The sequence below is a fragment of the Microdochium trichocladiopsis genome (genome assembly GCF_020744255.1).
Source record: "Microdochium trichocladiopsis strain MPI-CAGE-CH-0230 chromosome Unknown B0I36scaffold_2, whole genome shotgun sequence".
NCBI lineage: Eukaryota > Fungi > Ascomycota > Sordariomycetes > Xylariales > Microdochiaceae > Microdochium > Microdochium trichocladiopsis.
The window spans coordinates 2,199,260-2,218,825 of record NW_025763545.1 but is presented as its reverse complement, the minus strand read 5'-3'; the positions used below and the strand labels follow the sequence as shown (position 1 = coordinate 2,218,825).

General features: G+C 56.8%; 8 protein-coding genes across 8 annotated transcripts; 5 read left to right on the top strand and 3 right to left on the bottom strand.

Moving 5' to 3' along the window:
* The first annotated feature begins 84 nt into the window (after positions 1-84).
* B0I36DRAFT_70463 (Alpha/Beta hydrolase protein) lies at positions 85-2,319 on the top strand. Its single transcript, XM_046163245.1, has 2 exons — positions 85-1,663; positions 1,722-2,319. Exons 1-2 carry the CDS (start codon positions 198-200, stop codon positions 2,104-2,106), a joined length of 1,851 nt encoding a protein of 616 aa, XP_046016876.1. The 5' UTR covers positions 85-197; the 3' UTR covers positions 2,107-2,319.
* A 142-nt stretch (positions 2,320-2,461) lies between these two features.
* Positions 2,462-5,211, top strand: B0I36DRAFT_314740 (phosphoribosylglycinamide synthetase). Its single transcript, XM_046152808.1, has one exon. The coding sequence runs from the start codon at positions 2,532-2,534 to the stop codon at positions 5,001-5,003; it is 2,472 nt and encodes an 823-aa protein (XP_046016875.1). The 5' UTR covers positions 2,462-2,531; the 3' UTR covers positions 5,004-5,211.
* Positions 5,212-5,388: 177 nt separating this feature from the next.
* B0I36DRAFT_314739 (dephospho-CoA kinase) lies at positions 5,389-6,814 on the top strand. Its single transcript, XM_046152807.1, has one exon. The coding sequence runs from the start codon at positions 5,580-5,582 to the stop codon at positions 6,402-6,404; it is 825 nt and encodes a 274-aa protein (XP_046016874.1). The 5' UTR covers positions 5,389-5,579; the 3' UTR covers positions 6,405-6,814.
* Positions 6,815-6,880: 66 nt separating this feature from the next.
* B0I36DRAFT_380894 (uncharacterized protein) lies at positions 6,881-9,438 on the top strand (the record flags this gene model as incomplete). The annotated part of the gene is made up of 2 exons (XM_046160837.1): positions 6,881-8,439; positions 8,662-9,438. The coding sequence occupies 2 exons, from the start codon at positions 6,881-6,883 to the stop codon at positions 9,332-9,334; spliced, it is 2,232 nt and encodes a 743-aa protein (XP_046016873.1). The 3' UTR covers positions 9,335-9,438.
* A 466-nt stretch (positions 9,439-9,904) lies between these two features.
* B0I36DRAFT_236537 (domain found in IF2B/IF5-domain-containing protein) lies at positions 9,905-11,294 on the bottom strand (the record flags this gene model as incomplete). Its single annotated transcript, XM_046149474.1, has 3 exons — positions 9,905-10,192; positions 10,263-10,690; positions 10,769-11,294. The coding sequence occupies 3 exons, from the start codon at positions 11,292-11,294 to the stop codon at positions 9,905-9,907; spliced, it is 1,242 nt and encodes a 413-aa protein (XP_046016872.1).
* Positions 11,295-12,946: 1,652 nt separating this feature from the next.
* On the bottom strand, positions 12,947-13,940 carry B0I36DRAFT_345822 (uncharacterized protein; the record flags this gene model as incomplete). The annotated part of the gene is made up of 2 exons (XM_046156397.1): positions 12,947-13,272; positions 13,340-13,940. The coding sequence occupies 2 exons, from the start codon at positions 13,938-13,940 to the stop codon at positions 12,947-12,949; spliced, it is 927 nt and encodes a 308-aa protein (XP_046016871.1).
* A 125-nt stretch (positions 13,941-14,065) lies between these two features.
* B0I36DRAFT_314734 (uncharacterized protein) lies at positions 14,066-14,863 on the bottom strand. The gene has a single exon (XM_046152806.1). It carries the CDS (start codon positions 14,447-14,449, stop codon positions 14,216-14,218), a length of 234 nt encoding a protein of 77 aa, XP_046016870.1. The 5' UTR covers positions 14,450-14,863; the 3' UTR covers positions 14,066-14,215.
* A 2,313-nt stretch (positions 14,864-17,176) lies between these two features.
* Positions 17,177-18,493, top strand: B0I36DRAFT_359402 (CTLH/CRA C-terminal to lish motif domain-containing protein; the record flags this gene model as incomplete). The annotated part of the gene is made up of 2 exons (XM_046158121.1): positions 17,177-17,773; positions 17,849-18,493. The coding sequence occupies 2 exons, from the start codon at positions 17,177-17,179 to the stop codon at positions 18,491-18,493; spliced, it is 1,242 nt and encodes a 413-aa protein (XP_046016869.1).
* Between the last annotated feature and the right edge of the window lie 1,073 nt (positions 18,494-19,566).

Sequence of the window (19,566 nt, the reverse complement as noted above, 5' to 3'; positions counted from 1 at the left end):
GACCGCCATTTCCCTTCTGCTTCAGATTCGTTCTTGAGCACTCCCAAGTCAACGTCTGACAGTTCGCAACCACAACCATCACCACTGCATCGTACAGTTATCTGCAGTGCACCGACCTGCTGCCTTGCTCTCGCACCCGCGCTGGACGCGGCGCCAGCCGGCCTTGACGACTGAGCGCCAAGCCCCTCGATCTCGCCATGTTCTCAACCCGCCGCCAGTCGCCTCTGGCCTGCCACTCGGTCGGAAAAGTCACGGCCAGGATCCTTCTCTCGTTCCTGGCCTCGACCCCGGCGGTCGCGACTCTGGTCGACCCGCTCTTCACAGATGCCACACCCATACTCTCGCCCCTCCTGCCAGCCGAGCCGCCGCAGACGGGCGAGCATGTACTCACTCTCCGTCACGTCTTCCATCACGGTACCCACCAGCATCCAGATCTCCATCGACGACGGGATATCACTGGACCAGAGGCTGAAATATGGCTCTCGAAAGAAGACGACCACCAGGCGGAGCGCGTCTCTGTGCTCAAGGCAAAGAGCAAGCCGCACAAGATCGAGCGCATGCGTGACAGGCGGCCGAGCGTCATTGATCCGCTCGTAGCGCAGGCTCGGCAACAGGGCTCTGTCTTTGCCAGCTCTCCCGCAGCTTGGACCATAGAGGACGTCTCTGGTCCTGATGTGACGGACAAGGATACCATCCTCTCCATGGCCATCATCACAGCCAACGCCTACGTGGAGAAGCCCGGCATGCCTGACTGGGAAGAAGTCGGGCGGCCATTTAACAGGACTGAGGACTTTGGCTGGGAGAGCGATGGCTTGCGCGGCCATATTTGGGGCGACGAGACTAACTCGACCATCGTCATTGGCCTCAAGGGCACTTCCCTGGCTGTATTTGATGGCGAAGGCACCACGACCAACGACAAGGTCAACGACAACCTCTTCTTCAGCTGCTGCTGTGGTCAACAAGGGCAATGGACTTACCATCAAGTCTGTAATTGCGCCTCTGGCACATATCAGTGCAACAACACCTGTGTGAGGCAAGCTCTACAGGACGAGAACAGATACTATCAGGCGGCTCGAGAGCTGTATGCAAACGTGACGGAGTTGTATCCCGAGGCCAACATCTGGGTTGCAGGGCACTCTCTTGGCGGTGCTGTTAGCTCTCTCCTCGGCTTGACATACGGTCTTCCCGTCGTCACTTTTGAGGCAGTGCCTGAAGCCATGGCCGCTTCACGGTTGGGTCTCCCTGTGGCGCCTCACTCAGACCCGTTGTACCACCAGACACGCGAGTACACGGGCACCTTCCACTTCGGCCACACAGCGGACCCCATCTATATTGGCACATGCAATGGCGCAACTGCTTCATGTTCGTATGCAGGCTACGCACTCGAATCATCCTGCCATGCCGGATATGAGTGCACATACGACACGGTCGCAGACAAGGGGTGGCGAGTTGGCATTGGCACACACAAGATCCGATCCGTGATCAATGACATCATCAAGGTCTACGACACTGTGCCAGAATGCAACTACACTCCCGAGTGCAGAGACTGTGGCAAGTGGAAGATGTTCGAGAGCAATAGCACAGACTCGACGACTTCGTCTACTAGTTCGACCACATCAAAGACAAGAACGCGCACCGCGACTTGTCAGACACCTGGCTGGTGGTAAGTATTACAAGTTCCCTCACCAACATTATTGCAGAGCTGACGATGTTTTCCGTAGGGGCTGCCTGGATGAGACCACTACCACTGTCACCACCACGACGAGTACATCCTCGTCAAGCATATCCACAACATGCAAGACGCCGGGGTGGTTTGGGTGCAAGGACGAGACGACCACTACTACTCGTAGCCACACCAGCAAATCGACGCCAGCCAGTACTCCTACCACATGTCTTACTCCTGGGTGGTGGGGATGCAATGACCCGGTTGTGACGACCACCTCCGGTAACGGCGACACTTCCGCGCCACCAATCACTTCGCCGCCTTCATTGCCCACTTCTACTGCTGCTGAAGAACCGAAACCAACGACGGAGAGCTCATGCATAAGCCGAGCCTGGTATGGTGGCTGTAAGGAATATGGCACTGCCGAAGTAGGCGAACTATAGACCATTGAGCAAAACCTGCATCTGGTTGTATGCAAGGTAGAGGAGCATTCACATTTGTTTGAGCGAAATTGACATTATAGATTATACACGAACTATTCAAGTTTTGCAAGTCTCTCAGATTGACCAGTTCAGCATCACTGGCGGTGGTGCTCGGAATCCTCGCGGGGGTGTCACAAACATTGGTAAAGCCCGTGAACATGAGCCAGTTGCATGTTATACTTCGTTCGTGGATGGCAGCCCTGCGACTGGGCAATTTTGGAGAACCCATGCCATGTGGAGGCAAGACCCCTGCCCGACGAGGCGGTTGACACAGGGCATATCTTAGCGTTATCGGCGCTTTTGGTGGCGGGGCGCTGATCGCGGGGGAGGGGTGACCATAACTTTTTTTTCGCCTTGAGAGCGAGTCGAGAGATTCTTGCGTGCAAATGTCTTCCTTTGGGAGACACGACACCGAGAAACCCAACATTTCCCCCCCCTGCAAATCGTCTTCCGGGACGGCAAGCAAGCTAGAAACAGAGAAACCGAAAATGGGTCTTCAATCGCCTCTGCGGATCCTCCTCATCGGCAATGGCGGCCGAGAACACGCAATCGCGTGGAAGCTGAGCCAGTCGCCGCTGGTCGAGTCCATCATTGCTGTACCGGGCAATGGCGGTACTGCGACCTGCCCCAAGACTACCAACAACAGCTCTGTCTCGGCCGAGGACTTCCCGGGTCTCCTGAAGCTTGCTCGTGAGCAGAATGTCAACTTTGTCGTTCCCGGACCGGAGGCGCCCCTTGTGGCTGGCGCCGTCGACTTCTTCAAGCAGGCTGGCATTGACAGCTTCGGGCCTTCGAAGGCGGCTGCCCAGATGGAGGGCAGCAAGACCATGTCCAAGGACTTCATGAAAAAGTACAACATCCCCACGGCCGCCTACGAGAACTTTACCGACTACGAGAAGGCTCGCCAGTACCTCGACAGTGTCAGCCACAACGTCGTCATCAAGGCCAGCGGCCTGGCTGCTGGCAAGGGTGTCATCATCCCCGAGACGAAAGAGGAGGCCCAAAAGGCTCTCGAGAGCATCATGGTTGGTAAGGAGTTTGGGTCCGCCGGGGACGAGGTGGTCATTGAAGAGTTCCTCAATGGCGATGAGCTCAGCATCCTCACCTTCTGCGACGGTTACAGCTTCAAGTCACTGCCTCCAGCGCAGGACCACAAGAGAATCGGCGAGGGAGACACCGGTCTCAACACTGGAGGCATGGGATGCTATGCGCCGACCAACATTGCGACTCCCGAGCTCATCGCCATGGTCGACCGTGATATTATCGGCCCTACTTTTGCCGGCTTCCGCAAAGAGGGTATGCCGTTCAAGGGTGTCCTTTTTACAGGTCTCATGATCACCTCGGAAGGACCCAAGGTTCTCGAATACAACGTGCGTTGCGGCGACCCCGAGACACAGACCGTCCTGCCCCTGCTTTCAAAGGACACTGATCTTGCCAAGATCATGGTTGCTTGCAGCGAGGGATACCTCGACTCCATCCCCATCACTGTAGACAACAAGTTCAGTGCAACTGTCGTGGCCTCGGCTGGTGGCTATCCCGAGTCGTACGCCAAGGGCGACGAGATGACTGTTGCGAACCCCCCGGAGGGCATCAACATCTTTCACGCTGGAACCAAGCTCGCTGACGGCAAACTCGTGACCGCCGGCGGTCGCGTGATTGCTGCGAGCGCGACTGCCGAGGGCAGCCTGAGAGCTGCAGTGGACAAGGCCTATGAGGGTATCAACCTCATCCAATTCAAGGGCATGTACTACAGGAAAGACATTGCACACCGCGCGTTCCGGCCCACCAAGGCTACCAAGGAGGCCCTGACGTACGCTCAGGCTGGTGTCAGCATTGATGCTGGCAACCAGCTCGTTGAGCGTATCAGAAAGGCTGTCCGCTCGACAGCCCGTGCCGGTGCGGATGCCGAGATCGGTGGCTTTGGCGGAGAGGTCGACCTTTCCAAGGCTGGCTACGCCTCCGACGCCCCCATCATGGTCGGCGCCATCGATGGTGTCGGCACCAAGCTCATGATTGCCCAGGCGACCAACAACCACACGACCGTCGGCATTGATCTTGTCGCCATGAACGTCAACGACCTGGTCGTTCAGGGTGCCGAACCTGTCATGTTCCTCGACTACTTTGGGTGCAGCAAGCTCAACCCCGAGACGGCCGCCGCTTTTGTGGAGAGCGTCTCTGCCGGTTGCCGCGACGCTGGCTGCGCTCTTGTCGGTGGCGAGACGGCCGAGATGCCGGGCATGTACAAGGAGGACGATTACGATGCCGCCGGCGCCGCGATCGGCGTCATGATCCCCAGCAACCGCCTGCCAAAGCACGATGTCATGACTGAGGGCGACGTCCTGCTGGGCCTGGCCTCGTCTGGCGTGCACTCGAACGGCTTCTCTCTGGTCCGCCGCATCCTGGCGCGCGAGCAGCTCGACTACGCCAGCACCGCGCCCTGGGACACTTCCAAGACAGTCGGCGACTCCCTGCTCACCCCGACACGCATCTACGTCAAGTCCATCCTCAAGAACCTTGCCGATCTCAAGGGTCTCGCACACATCACTGGCGGCGGCCTGAGCGAGAACGTGCCGCGGATGCTGCCCGACCGCCTGGCGGCCGAGATTGACATTGCGTCCTGGCAGCTCCCGCCCGTGTTCAAGTGGCTCAAGACTGCCGGCAACGTGCAGCCCAGCGAGCTCGCGCGGACGTTCAACACAGGCGTCGGCATGATTGCCGTCGTGGCGGCCGCCGACGCCCAGAAGGTGGCGGACCAGTTCGTGGCGGCCGGCGAGACCGTGTACACGATAGGCAAGCTGATCCCGCGGGCGGCGGGCAGTGAGGGCTGTGTTCTCAAGAACCTGGAGTCGTGGAATTAAAAATAAAAATAAAAACCCTGCAGCGATGTCCGTGGGGGATGTGTAGAAAACACTTTGGATTTGCTTAGGACTCAGGAAACGGTCTGGGAGTGGAAAGGATAGAAAGTCAATTGGTAAAAAAGGATGCGGGCAAAGGAGTTGTTTGTGCTTTTCGTTTTCTTATCGCATAAGAACAAATTCCAAAAGATACCATCGTGTTTTGAGCAAGCACCGCAACAGCCCGTCTTGAAGTGCCAGAAACGGCCTCGCGAGCCAATGACGTTGTGTGACATGCATGCATCTTGAACGCATGGTGCTGCCGGCCCCACCCCGGCCCCGGGGCAGGACATGGATGCGCAGCTTCTCCGCTGGCCAATCTGGACCTCGGCGCACGCATCACGGGGGACGTTTCCTCATCATCATTTCGGTGCCTCATTTTGACCTGGAATCTGGCTGGGAACACCACCAGCAGCAAAAAGTCCCCAAGGGCAGACCGCAAATTCTGTGTTACACAAAGCACGCACGCACACACGCTGCATCCGCTAGATATCCGTCACGTCTTATCAGGCTCGGCAAACACCGCCAGCCGCCCAAGCCATGCTCTTCATCGGGCTCACGGGCTCCATAGCCACCGGCAAATCCACCGTGTCCTCCATCCTCACAGCGCCACCGTACTCGCTCCCCATCATCGACGCCGATGTCCTGGCGCGCAAGGTCGTCGAGCCCGGCACGCCCGGCTACTCGGCCATCGTAAAGTACTTTGGCCCGACGACGCCAGACCTGCTGGTCCCAGCGTCCTCGACGATGCCGGAACACGGGCCGAACGGGAAAGGCCGCCCTCTGAACCGCCCGGCCCTGGGGAGGCGGGTGTTTGGGGACAGCGAGGAGCGGAAAAAGGAGCGTGGCGTGCTCAACGGCATCATCCACCCGGCGGTGCGCAAGGAGATCTACACGGCGCTGCTGTGGTGCTACCTCAGGGGCCACTGGGCCGTCGTGCTCGACGTGCCGCTGCTGTTCGAGAGCGGGTTCGACCTCATGTCCGGCGTGGTGGTGACCGTCGCCGTCCGGGACCCGGAGGTCCAGATGCGCCGGCTCATGGAGCGGGATCCGCACCTCACGCGCGAGGACGCGCAGAACCGCGTGCTCAGCCAGGCGGACGTGCGGCTCAAGGCGAAGCGGTGCGAGGCGCGCGGGGAGGGCCGGGGCGTGGTGGTCTGGAACGACGGGTCGCGCGAGCAGCTCAAGGCCGAGATTGACCGGGCCATCGCGCAGATTCGCAAGGGCAGTCCGTCGTGGTGGAGCTGGTTGTGTCTGCTGGTGCCGCCGCTGGGGGTCGCGTCCGGGTTGTGGACGTACTGGCATAATGTTGCTATCAATCGGCGGTGGAAGGAGATGGAGCTCAAGGAGAAGGCCAAGCTGTGATGGATAAGTGCTGGATGATTAGGCAGTGGTTGTGCTGCCAGTCGTTGGTTGCTGGGGAGAAATGTTTGACAGAAAGCCCGCATAGAAAGGCAGGTGCAGCCACCAGGCATGGCTTGAATGCTTCGGTCCGCTCCCACCTCGCACGAGGAAACACTCACAAACCTCAACACCGTATTCTCACCCATCTTGGCCGTCCTACCGTCCTTGTATTTTTGGCATTGCCCTTCGCTTCTGAGCTGTCACTCAAGTCTTCGCTGCTTGCCGGATTACAGAAGTGCTTGCTTTTCTGTCTAGACGCTATTACACGCCTGTTGGACTCAGGCGCTTCCGCCACCTCCATGACCACGATGGTGACGGCGACCATACAGAACTGAAGCTTGATAGATAGGGACTGTAGCCCGATAACTTGGTCCTGGTCTGAAGTCTTTACTCGTGTTGATCGACCCCTGCGGCTCACCCCTCACCATTTCCTCACAATGCCGCCACATTCCACCCTCGAGTGGATCGCAGGCGCCAACATCCCGCGTAAGGGCCGAGCCAGACCCAGACGACGGATTGTGGCCGAGTACGAGACCGAAGATGAGGACGAAGAGGTCGAGTTCTTTGTCAAGTCCAGGCGCAAGAAAAAAGAGGTGAACGAGGCCGAGGCCAAGACTGCCACCGAGAGCAAGTCCAAGAAATCCGAGAAGGAAGCCGCCCTCAAGTCGGCCCTCAAGCAGTCCGCGGCATCGTCCGCAGACACCTCGGACGCCGCCATGAGCTCGGATAAGGACGTCGAGACCAGTGGCACCGAGTCAGCCTCCGCACCCGAAGATCATCTCAAGGAGTTCGACCCAGAGTGCCCCTGTAGAAACTGTGTCAGGGCACACAAAGCGCTCAAGCGGTCCCGGCTGAGAAAGAACAAGAAGAGGGTCAGTTTCTCAGACGACGAGGAAGACACGGACGCCCCGGACGATGTGGAGACCGTCCACAACTTCTTCAAGTGGAACCAGGCCATGGAGGCGAAGAAGGCTCGGGACCAGGAAGCCAAGGACTACAAAGAGTTCCTGGCGGACAAGGCAAAGAAAATGGAAGACGCCAAAAAAGACGCGGAGAAGAAGGAGGCAGAAAAGAAAAAAGAAGAAGAAAAGAAAAAGAAGGATACGGAAGCAAAAGACGCAGACTCGGCAAGTGGAACGTCAAAAGGGAAGCAGAACAAGGATAAGAAGAAAAGCGCCGCCTCCTCAAACGAGACAACAGATGCAAGCGATTCTGAAGTCAGCACCTCGAAAGATGGAACAGATGCGGACACAAGTGCAAGTGGAGACTCGGGAGAGAAGGGAAAGAGCAAGAGCAACTCTAAAGCCAAGGACAAAAGCACTTCAGCTTCGCCAGAGTCCGACTCTAGCAAGGGGGAGGATGCAGCCGTCATCGAAATGCTGATGCAGAAGTTGCTAAAGGCGAAGAAGAAAAAGGTGAAGGAGAAGGAAAAGTCCAAAAAGAAGAAGGAGCCTCTCCAGGAATCCCGCCAGGAAGACCCTGGGAAGCCGCCAGGACACGCAGCCGCCTCCTTCGACCCGAACTGGTTGATGCCGCCGCGGTCCAACGTTGTTCATGTTGAGCACTCGATGGAGACTCCCACTGATCCACGCCCCAACGCTTTTTTCGACAATCAGAACCGCGTCATGAGGGTTTATCATGGACCGGTGTATGGAAATGCGACGGGAGGTCTCTACCGGAATGCTAGTGGTAACCCAAGTGGCAACCCGAATAATTATGCCTCGATTCCCCAGCAGCAGAATCTTACGAACAGCAGTATCTACATGCAGAACAACGGGCAGCACCTACCGAATATACAGCCTTCTTACCAAGGCTATCCTCCTCCACAGGCCCAGGCAATGCCATCCTTGCCGCCTGAAGGTGGAAATCAATGGTTCCAGGGGTATGGTACCACGACTGTTCCAGGTAGACCTGAAGACATCCAGTCAACTCGCCGCTCTCAGGCCGCCCCAGAGTTCACTTATGACGCAAGAATATTTGATGAGGCACAAAAACAGTATGGATCACCTCAAGTTCGGAATCAATGGTCAAGTCCGCACGCAGCAGACCCACGTGGGACTAATCTCAGAACTGGGTCGTTTGATCCAGGATATTATAACTCGACTCAGTCAGGGTCAAGCAACGCTCATCAGGCACGGGGAGTTCAAGACGCCCGTGCCGCTCCGAATGGCCCCTCAGGTACATCAGTTCCCGGTCACACAAACAGTCCAAACCCCAGGCCCAATGCTACCCAGCCAGAAGGGAGGACGGATTATGACATGGAAGCTCAGATGGCCCGGGAACTCGAGGAGATCAGCGCCCGTCTGCAGCGCAGCTCAAATGCTGGCAAACAGAGCCACAATATGCCCAGCCATCATACAGCGCAGAACAGCAATGGCAATGTCATGGGTAGCGACTTCGCCGCAGGCCAGCCAAGGAACAGTCCTAACGCTGCCATGGCCAGCACCCCCCAGAAACCAACATACGAAACATCATGGGACACTTCAGGACCTACGAATATGCCGGCCTCAACAAATGAGAGTTGGGGAAGTCCAACGAACAACAATGGCCACAGTACTCCTGACTGGGGCAATGACAATATGAAAAATGCTAGCAGTGGCGGGTCAGATTGGGCCAAGGATAATAACAACGACGCTACCATGAACAATGGAGACGGCTATGGTGCAGGAACGACGATGCATGATGGCGGTCCTTCGAAGATGCAGGTGTCCCCGAACCCAACACCCGGGAGCTGGCCAAGCCCCGCGAACCCACCCAGCGGCACGAATGGCGAATTCGAGACTGGCGGACAAACAGGCCAAAATTGGCAAGACCCAAAAGCTGCTTCAAGTTCGGGAGGATTCTGGGAGAGCGGTGCAGCAGATGCCGGGAAGGCTCCGGACACATGGTAGTCATGGCGGACCTTTCGACAGCCCGGTCTGAGTATTCAGCATTGGTAGGCACAGTCGGATTTGTAGCGTAATAAGGCATAATGCTGGACTGATACAGATGTAATAGGCATGGTATACTTCCCGTGCTTTACATCCCGTTCTGCGCGTGTCTCCCGATCGCGAGATTGGTATTTGCAAAGCGAAGTCATCAGACGACATTTAACACACAACCGTTCCTCAGAGTGGACCAGATGGCTGGACCAAGGACCAGCTGGTCACGAAATAAGCCACCTGCTAGACCTTACTCGCCAGACTTACAGGCAAGACGCCAGACAGACAACCTGGGCAGATGAAGCAGTCCATCAGCCTACAATCAGAGGCATAGGAGTGTATGCATAAACATATTTGGAATTGACTATGACACGAGTGGAGAGTAGACTACGACCGAAGGCATGACTTTTCCATGCCTTACAAACATTCTTCATGGTCCGTTCCTAGTCATGAGCGTGAGGAGTACAAATCAGACGTAACCGTTATCGAGCAAGAACATGAACAATTTCATGAGTGGGCGAATCCAGCACGAAGAGCAAACTACTCGTCATCCGAATCGTCCTCCTCGGCCTCCTCAAGCCAGGTGATGAAGGGCTTGGCGGCGGTGCGGATCTTCTTGTTGGTCGCGGGGTCAGTGTACTTCTTACTGCCCTTGGTGCCCCACTTGGTGATGATCTCCTCCTCTGCAAGATCCTTGTCATAGACCTGGTGAAGGATCTTGACGACCTTGTCGCTAGTAAGGAACTCTGGCTCGTCCTTGCCCAAGTGGGCGAGCAGACGCTCAATACCGCCAAGGAGGGCCTTCTGGTGACGCTCCGAAGAGATGACCTGCATTCAGTATGTTAGGGGTTTTATTCTCAATGGGTTTTTTGGATTTGATCGTGGAGACTTGACAAACCTGCTTGAGAAGGCCAGCACGCTTGGGAAGCTGAGCAACAACGTTCTGATCAAACAAAGTCTGGACGAGAACCAAGAGCGTGCGGTGCTTGCCCTCAATGCCCAGTTCCTTTGCCTTGACGTAGACGTCGACATCGTCAACATTGTCGACACCCCCCTTGGTCTTGGCTTCCTCAATGATCCAGTCACCAAGGGTGTCGTAGACAGTGTTGCCACCTCCCTCGCCGTCCTCATCCTCATCCTCAGCACCGGCGCTGCCGAGAACCAGCTTCTTGCGGAACTCGCCAGGGAGCTGGCTCTGACGTGCCTTGACGGCCTCCTCGGACATGTCAACCGCCCACTCGTCATCCTTAACCTCGGTGGGGCCATCAATCTCCTGGGCCGCAGCATTGATCTTGCGAGTGAACTCGTCGTCGCTACCAGCATCCTCTTCCTCGTCGTCATCGTTCTTGCCGCCGTTCTCGTTGGAGCCGTTCTCGGAACCCTCGTCGCCGCCGCTGCCGTCACCATTCTCCTTGCCGCCGTTCTGGAGGGCCTGCTGCTTCGCCTTGCGAGCAGCCTTGCGCTCGGCCTTGTCCTTCTTGCCACCTTTCTTGGAGGGCTGGTTCTTGATGATGAAGCCGCTCAGCTTGTGGCGAAGGTCGACATCAGTGCGCTGGCCACAGGCCTTGCAGTCGAGAATAATGGTGCCGTCTTTGATGTTGACGTCGGTCTCGGGGTTCTTGCACTTGCGGCAGAGAACAAACTTGTTGATGAAGCCGTCGAGGTAGTCTTGAAGCTTGGGTGCATCATGGGCACCGTTGATGATCCAACGGTCATCGGCGGGGTCCATGTTGGTCTGGGCACCAAGCTCAAATCCGAAGTACTTGATGACATAGTTGGGAGGGCGGGCCAGAGACTGAGCGACGCTGCTAAGGTTGACGACGACGGTCTTGATGCCGTTGCCTTTGCCTTCGATCTTGGTCTGGAGCTTCTCCATCTTGTAACGGTAGAAGGCGTCGGTGACATCGCGACGAACGTTGACGGTAGCCATGATTGCGGTATTGGTGATTTCCGACTGGCTCAGAATATGCGTGGTACGTGTGCTGGTCTGGCTGACTGCTTTAGCGCAGATTGAGAGGCGGGCTCTTGGTATGTAGAGGACGAGGGCTCAGCAGGCAAGAGTGAGCTGGGCAGGATAGGCTGCGGCGGAGGGATTTGCTTGGGCGTGATGGGACAGGCGGGCCAGGGCGTCAGTAGAGAGGATGGTTCTCGGAGAACATAGAGGAAGCTATAGGAATATGACGGGCGTTGGAATGCATGAACTCGAAGACGAGATGCTCGCGACGTTGTTCAACCGATGGAACTGATGTTAGGACTGGAAGGTTTCCGCGGTATGCGAAATGACTGAAGCGTCAATGGGGGGAGGTGTCTAAGCACAGCGGACTGGTCGTAAAGATACATAAACAGCAGTGTGATCTGGCCGAGTATGTGGGAGGGTCGTTCAGAGTCCGGAGACTGTTGAAGAGGAAGGCGAACAATGGCGAGGGCCGACACGATGATGTGCTTGTGCGGGGAGTGGCGGGTGCTGGAGCGTAAGGGTCTCAAGGACGAAGCCTGTTGTTGTCTGCAACAAGCAACGCGGTAAGACGGGTTGCGGAGGTTTGCCGTGAACTGGCGAAGACGGGGTTTGCGGTTGTGCAATGGCGATGGTGGTTGTGGTGGGAATGAGGACTGGGAGACAGACTGTGCAAGTCGTGGGAAGAGTGGGGAGGAGGGGGAGGCCACGAGGGGCCCAAAGAAAAAAAATGGAAGTGACGAATCGCGCGGTGGTGTGACGGGAGGACCGGCTAGCCCAGGCCAGGCCAGGGCCGTGACCAGTTGCATCTCTTGTCGTCTCATCATCCACGCCTGCGCAACGCTACACCCGCCTGCATCTAGAACATGGCTACTCCATCCATGTATTTTCCAGGTAGCCAGGCAGCAGCCGCAATGGCAATGTCTGACCTTGTCGAGCGGGCCGCGTTCGCGATCCCCACTTCCTCTGCCAGAACAGCAGCCAATGCTCTTCTTCCCTCTCTGTGCCCCCTTCCGCAGTCCCTGTCTGAGTCTTGCTGCCCGAGACATGCCACCGCCTGCTCACGCTCGCTCGTGTGACTGGACACGTGTAGTCCGGCCGCCCGGCCAGGGCAGAGGCACAGGATGAATCTCGTCTTGTCTGCAACGGCAGCCCAATCCTGCAGTCATCTGCAAGCCCCGGCGTGGAGCCCTGTCCAGCCCAGCAGCCGCCCATCCAGTGTGGGTCGCATGCATACCACCCTCACTGAGAGTTCAATGTACGTCGACTTGACGATGGCTCGGCATATCACGGTCGAGATGCGTTCACAGCACATATGTGGAACCCTATGCCCGTGCCTCAAGAGACTTCATTGTCCATGGTGGCTTGAGCTACGCGTCATGCTATTCCGACCAGTCTAGCAAGGCCTCCTCCTTGCCGTCATGCTTGGACCGAATCTTATGACCACGCGCAACTTGACGTGCGCTCCGCCCAAAACCAACTCCCAAAACAAATCAGTCCGTGAACCTTCCAAACATTAATGGCAACCGTTGCTGAAACGCGTGCCGGGGTATAATGGTAACCGAAAATCAACCGCAAACCGCCAAATAGGAAAACCACAGGCATGCCAGCTCTCCGACTACCACGTATTAGTTGCTAGCGTTGTCCTCTTTATGCTGTGGGGGCTGTAGGCCGGCGTTCTGGGCAACCTGTTTCCAGATGCCCAGCTCTCGGTAGACGCGCTCACACTCCTGCTTGAGTTTGTCGTTGGATGAGCTAAGCTCCTCGATGGCCTGTTCTGTGAGCAGCTTCTCCAGTGTCCACTTCTCGAGATTCTGAGCCTCGTTCTCCCGCAGCTGCGTGATGTAGGCCACTGCGCGCTGCAAGATGGAACCCTTGTTTTTCTCACAGCCAGGGACGATCTTGGCCAGCTCGTTTATGCCCTCGTTGATGGTTTCTCGCCGCCTCCGCTCGACTGGAAATGCACGAGTTAGTACACACTACCTCTGGGGGATTGCGATTGGTCATCCCGACATGCTCACCTTCTTTATGATTATCCTTCCGCAATTTGTGCCACTCCTCTGAGCCGACGGCCGGTTTGGGCACGAGGCCACCAGAGTAAGGAGAGTGGCTTGGCCTGGCGCCGTTCTGTGGTGATGGTTGGGATATCGATGCTGCACTCGAATTGCTTCTCGGTAGGCCATCGGCATGGATTATCTCGTTTGCGTTGAATGCGGGATCCGCATGCTGGTCCGGCTCGGGGTCAGGATGGGCAGCAAACGTCTCGTCCGTGCTCGGTGGTATGTGAATCGAGGGATACATGGTTCCCAATGCCGCAGCTGCTGTACTTGATGCATTGGCAGAATCGGCAGATTCCGGATGCTCTACAGTGGCCTGTTGAAGGGCGCTGAAGTCGGCGTTCACGTTGGCTGCCTGTGCAGCTGCCTGAGCAGCCTCGACGGCACTCTCGACGTACGCGGCAGAAGCTGGGTCCGTGGCGCTCAACGCGGCGCTCGGAGCACTGCGTTTGGACCGGCGGGATTCTGGTGAGGAGTCTGCACCGCTTCGCTTCCTCTTCTGAGAGGGACTCGTAGGTGTTGAATTTGTGAAGTCTGTGTGCTCAGCGACCGCATCGGCAGCCATAGCCACGAGATGCTCTCGATTTATATGTGTTAGGGGCTCAAGCAGTGACTCTGCTTGGGTATAGCTATGGGCTTCCATCACGTCGTAGGTACGGTGTGCGGCCGGAGGCTCGACTGTCGCTATCATAGGTGCTCTGGTGCAAGCGACCAGCGTGAAAGTGGTTCTGTGCCGAGATCGACCTCACCGAGGACTATGAAGGTCAGCATCCATATCCTCCTCCGTATATTCGTCAAGAAGCAAATGTGTCCTTTCAAGGTTGCAGTATTATTTCATCGTCAATGGCATTCGCAGAGTGCCGCTCGGCACAAGCTCAGAACGCCGCAGGAGACGTCAAAGTGACATGACATGTTCTGTTGCGTTGCATCTGGCCTGCCCCGTGCCGGTGGCACCATCGCCTTGCGATAAGTAGAGAGCCAGTGGGTTGTGGCGGCTTGCTCGCGACTTTTGAGCCGTCCGTGTAGAGCGTGGCAGACTCGCAGCGTGATCTGGCCGTGCATGAACTGCGCCATGTGAACTTCACGAGTTGTGGGCGGCAATGGGCCAGATGGACAGCAGAGGGCACAATGAATGCAAGGGATTATAGAGCAGTGGCTGGACGTAATGGTGCACGTCTCCAGCCCGGCCAGAACAGCAGCATCAGGGCGCTTGCGTGTTGATGACTGGCGACGACGAGATGTGCGCGCATGCGCGCATTGCGAGCAGATGCGACGCCTATTGGGAACATGCGGCGTGCACCGAGCCGCAGCAAAGCGGTGATAGGTGGAACGCGCAGTGACGGAGGGCGTGATGGACGGAGCTTGCGGGGAACGATGTGGACGATAGTAGAGTTGGGCCAATACTCACGATGTGATCAGGTGATCTGGCGGGCTGTTCACGTGTTCACGGGGTACGGAGCCAAAGTCGATCCCGGGATATCAGAGCGGCCAGGACGCGTCGGTGGACCGGTAAGAGCAGGGAGGGCGCGCGGGAAAAGGACCGGGAGCAGGCCAGCGATCTGGCAGCGAGTATCAGGACGAGATCCGAAGATGTCGGTTCCGGGAAGGCAGCAGGCGATCTTGTATTCGCGGGACGGGACGCTCGCGACAGACGACGACAAGGCGGGAGTGTCACGGGTTTTTTGGGATGGAGCAGACGGGGTTGGTCAGCTGAGAGGGCAGGCTCGAGGTGGGTTGCAGGCCTGGGTGCCTCCCAGCTTTTGGTCCGCTGGTGGAGGGAGGGGCGGCCGTGGTCCCACGCCTCCAACATCTACGGATCCTTGAACACAGTAGCAATACAGAAGAACACTGTATCTGTGCCCTGGACGGGTGGCCGTCGTCTCCGACTGGCTCTTGCGCACAGTGCCTCCATTCCAAACTATTGCTCTCGAGTCTTGACGCCACAGCCGTCTCCTCGTCCCCACCACACCCACGCCATGGGCATCTTCCACTTCCAGACCAGACACCAATGATGGAACGACTGGCTGCGTTGTCCCCATCCCCAGCCTTGCCTCGCAATGGGTGGTCATGCGGTGCAGCACACGGCAACCCGCTCTTGCTCCTCCATCTACCGGATCACGAGGTCCAGCAAGTTGGGACCCATCCCCAGCTGGAGTGGATCGAGGTTACACTTGATGTCTCATCTTGGACACAACAGACAGTTTCGAGAACTGCATCAGCAAGTAGTGCATGGTCGGAGAGCAATGAAAGGACGACCCCTCAGCCCATCGCGGCTAGAGCGTAACTCCTTGCCCATTCCTGGATGCCTAGTCGACACGAACTCGGCGTGGAGATAGCGTTTATGTGCACCGATCGCCAGCGCTTGCGCAGCTCCCGGCAATGTATTGGCCTTGGCTGCAGCACGGCCACATCAAGGGCCATAAACCATGCTTGTCCCCGGTGAGATTTGCGAATGTGTGGTCCTTGAGCCTCAGCAGGCGTTACGAGGCCTAGCGCTTCTTGAGCTAGACTCGGGGGAATCCATGTCCATGGAGTAAGTACCTCTAGAAGTCACAAGACTTGTTCAAGCTGTGGGTTATCAGCACGCACCACACACTCACCACCCTGCCCGTTCTGGAATCTGAGGCTGGCGGGACGACTGCAGGAAGTGCCGTAGTGTCCTGTTCACATCCTGTTGGTGGTCAGGGGGCTGTTCCGGTTGGCCCGTCTGTGGGAATGCTGCAGACAGGGTTGCGCATCCCTGCTGATTACATGACGGTAGCTCGATGCGCATCACACCATCCCGTCCTGGGGCAGCCGCTCTGAACTGTTGGAGACGGTAGTCGATGCTTCTAAGTGGTGCATCCGCTGGTTCTTGGTTGTGAACACATATGCGCAGGCATGCTTACATCTTGAGGTGGCTGGATCCGGGGGGAGCCTGAATGACTCCGTGCTAATGAACTAAGCACCTTAAGTACCTGAAGTAAGTACCTATGGTAGTGTACTTAAGGTACTTTATGTTTATCTAGCTCTCTGTGCCGCGGGTGTGGCTTGCCAGGGCCGCAACCAAGTGCCGTGGAGGGTGCAAACAATAGGCAAAGTATCGTCGTGTTTGGGGTTCCGCGCCTTTCTGAAGGGAGGCTGTACCGTGGCCCGATTATCTACGCTCTCAAGTATATTCCGGGTGCGCTTCTGAAGCTCTGAGCCCGGCCTTGTCAACCCCAGCACGGTGACCAGCCCCACGAATGAGGGTGAAGCCAGTGTACGTTGCGTCCATTACCATGCACAGGGTTTTTCCAGCGAAAGCCATCGCAATGTCTTGTTGATACGTGCTCACCTTAGGCAGTCGTGTTGGCCGTATGGGATTATTGTAGTTGCCCGCCCCTCCCTTCCCCCAGTCATAAGCTGCTCCATTCTCGTCTGAGGATGGTTCCCCTTGACTATTGTGCTGATGTGTGGACTCGCTGTTCATCATGGCCATTGAACAACTCTGCTGCGCTGTGCAGGGCACGTTCATTGCTGCTGCTGTAGACTCACGCATAATGAGTCTTATCAGCTTGAACCGATACTCGCCATCCGAGGCCGGCTTGACGCCTTGAGCCGGAGCCGGAGCCTCGGAGGTCGTGCAGGGGTCTGACGGTTGGGCACCCTCTGGGGAAGGTGCAGGTGGGGCTCCGCGCCTACCCTGGCAAGCTGAGCTCCGCAGAGCTCCGATCGACGTCCCGGTACGTCAACGCTCGCAGTCGGGCCTGACGATGCTCTCCTCTGCATGCATGATCCAACACAACGCCACCACCACCACCGACTGTCCCGCCGTTCAACATGGCGGACCACACTGCCCCAAAGCTCGACCACGAGAACCACCTTCTCCTCGAACAGCCTCTCCTCCGCCTCCCTTACGAGCTCCTCCGCAAGAACCTCCGCCTCGCTCACTACGAGGTTGAAAAGGAAGGCACCCACGTCAAGAACGCCCTCAAGGACACCGCCACCGCCTGCGTCAACGGCCGCGCCTCGCAGCAGGATGTCCTTAACAGCCTCGACAGCATGATCGCCCGCATGCGCGGCGTCAAGCGCAAGCTCCTCGCCTTCTCCGAGGAGGAGCAGAGGCTACACCGTCACGAGGAGGCCCGAGTCCGTCACCTTGCCGAGCTCTACAGCATCCACAGCGTCGAGGACGTCAAGTACGATGTCTGGAGCCGCACCCGTCTTGATCGTCTGCTTGTTGACTACCTTCTGCGCCACGGCCACAACGGCAGTGCCAGGGCTCTGGCCGAGGAGAAGAACATCGAGCTCCTTGCCGATGTCGAGACGTTTGAGCAGATGAGCAGGATCAGGAAGAGCCTGTTGAACAGGAGCGTGACGGAGGCTCTCGCCTGGTGTACTGCAGGTGACACCAAGAAAGAGCTGCGCAAGATCAACGTGAGTCTCATCTACGGCAGCGACATCTCTGTGCGAAATCTTTGCTGGACATAATACTGATACTGTGTGCTACAGAGCAATCTCGAATTTATGCTTCGCTACCAACAATATATCGAACTCGTTCGAAACAGGTCACGCTCTCGGCCGAGCGACGCCCTCAACCATGCCCGCAAGTATCTCATGCCGCACAAGGACACTTATCGCAAGGAGGTTCTACGAGCATGCGGCATGCTGGCCGTGAGCCCATCCTCCGCCCCACGAGCATACGCAGACCTATACTCAGACGACCGGTGGAAGACCCTTGCCGACCTTTTCACCACAACGCACAACAACCTCCTCTCTCTACCTTCGATGCCCCTTCTCCACGTCGCATTGTCGTCGGGATTGTCTGCCCTGAAAACACCAGCATGTCACAGCACACACCACCCAGCGTCGACAGCCGCACCGCCGAGCCACGCCACTTCCCTGTCTCTCGCCACGAGCGTCTGTCCAATCTGCAGCACCGAGCTCAATGAGCTGGCCCGCAATGTTCCCTACGCTTTCCACAGCAAGAGCCATGTAGAGCACGACTTGCTGCTGCTTCCCAACGACCGTGCCTATGGGAAAGCAAGGCTCGAGGAGTACGCGAGGAAGGCTGGCCTTCCGGAAACTCAGATCAAGGACCTCCGGACGGGCGAGTTGTTTGATGTCGACAAGCTCAAGAAGGTGTACATTACTTGATTCGGGCTACGTCAGGGTCGTGTTACCAGTCAACAACGTTGACTGTGTGCGCGCCTTCGCTAGAGGTCTCCCCCTTTCCTAGAATTTCCTACCGTATCTTGTCTGAGGCTCCAATTTTTGGTGAAGAATCTGGCGTTTTGTTTTGGCGTTAGGGAGTGCAGAGATCAGAAATATATTTACCCAAACTGACTCACCCCCATCTTGTTCTCGAGGCTCGCAAGCCAGGTTCGAATTTCAGCAGACGCAGGCGCAGACGCAAGTACATAGGTCCAGTTGATTAAGCATTCAAATGCCACTGTATTTTTTTATTCCGGGTCGTACATGAGCGATAGATCCGCCAAACACATCCAAAGGTAGAAAGGTACCATCCCTGCCCACTATCCCAGTCTTCAGAATTGCCAAAACGATAGTCGGCACCGTGTCTGTACCAAGAAGTGCATTATCCTCGGCAATGTAGATTGATCTGATTGATTTGTGCAGGACGCAATGATACAATAATCCACGCACGCCAGGCACTAGACACACAAAAAGTTTTGCTCGGCCCGCTCAGAGAGGTTACAAGCATATCCTTCTCGGAATGTAATGACGACAGAAACGCGTCCTCCCGCCCCTTTCCCAATCCCCCCTGCCACAAATATCAAACGTCTCGCTGGAAGAAGAAAGCCGGGAAAACTTTCATATTCGCGTTACAAAAACGCCTTCTAAGGATATCAGCGAGAGAGACTTCGCCCCGTGAAACCCGCTCCTCCAGTCCACTCACCGGTTTAGGTACACGCCTTGACGCTACTTGTTTAGTTACAGATCCCCCCTGGTTCCAAAGCCAAAAAAAAAAGCATAACAAGTCGCAACGAAACCACAACAGAGCAGCAGATTCCCTTGAGAAACGCCTTAGGGAAGACCCCGCAGCGCAAACCTACACCGCAAGCACGGAACAGGAAAGCTTATGGCAAACCGCCATGACAAAAAAAAAAGGGTAGCATACAAACAAAAACGCCCAACTGTTTCTTCGACAAATCTGCCTCGTCAACTGCCGCACGAACATCGCAGAATCCCGCACATATACAGGTTACAAC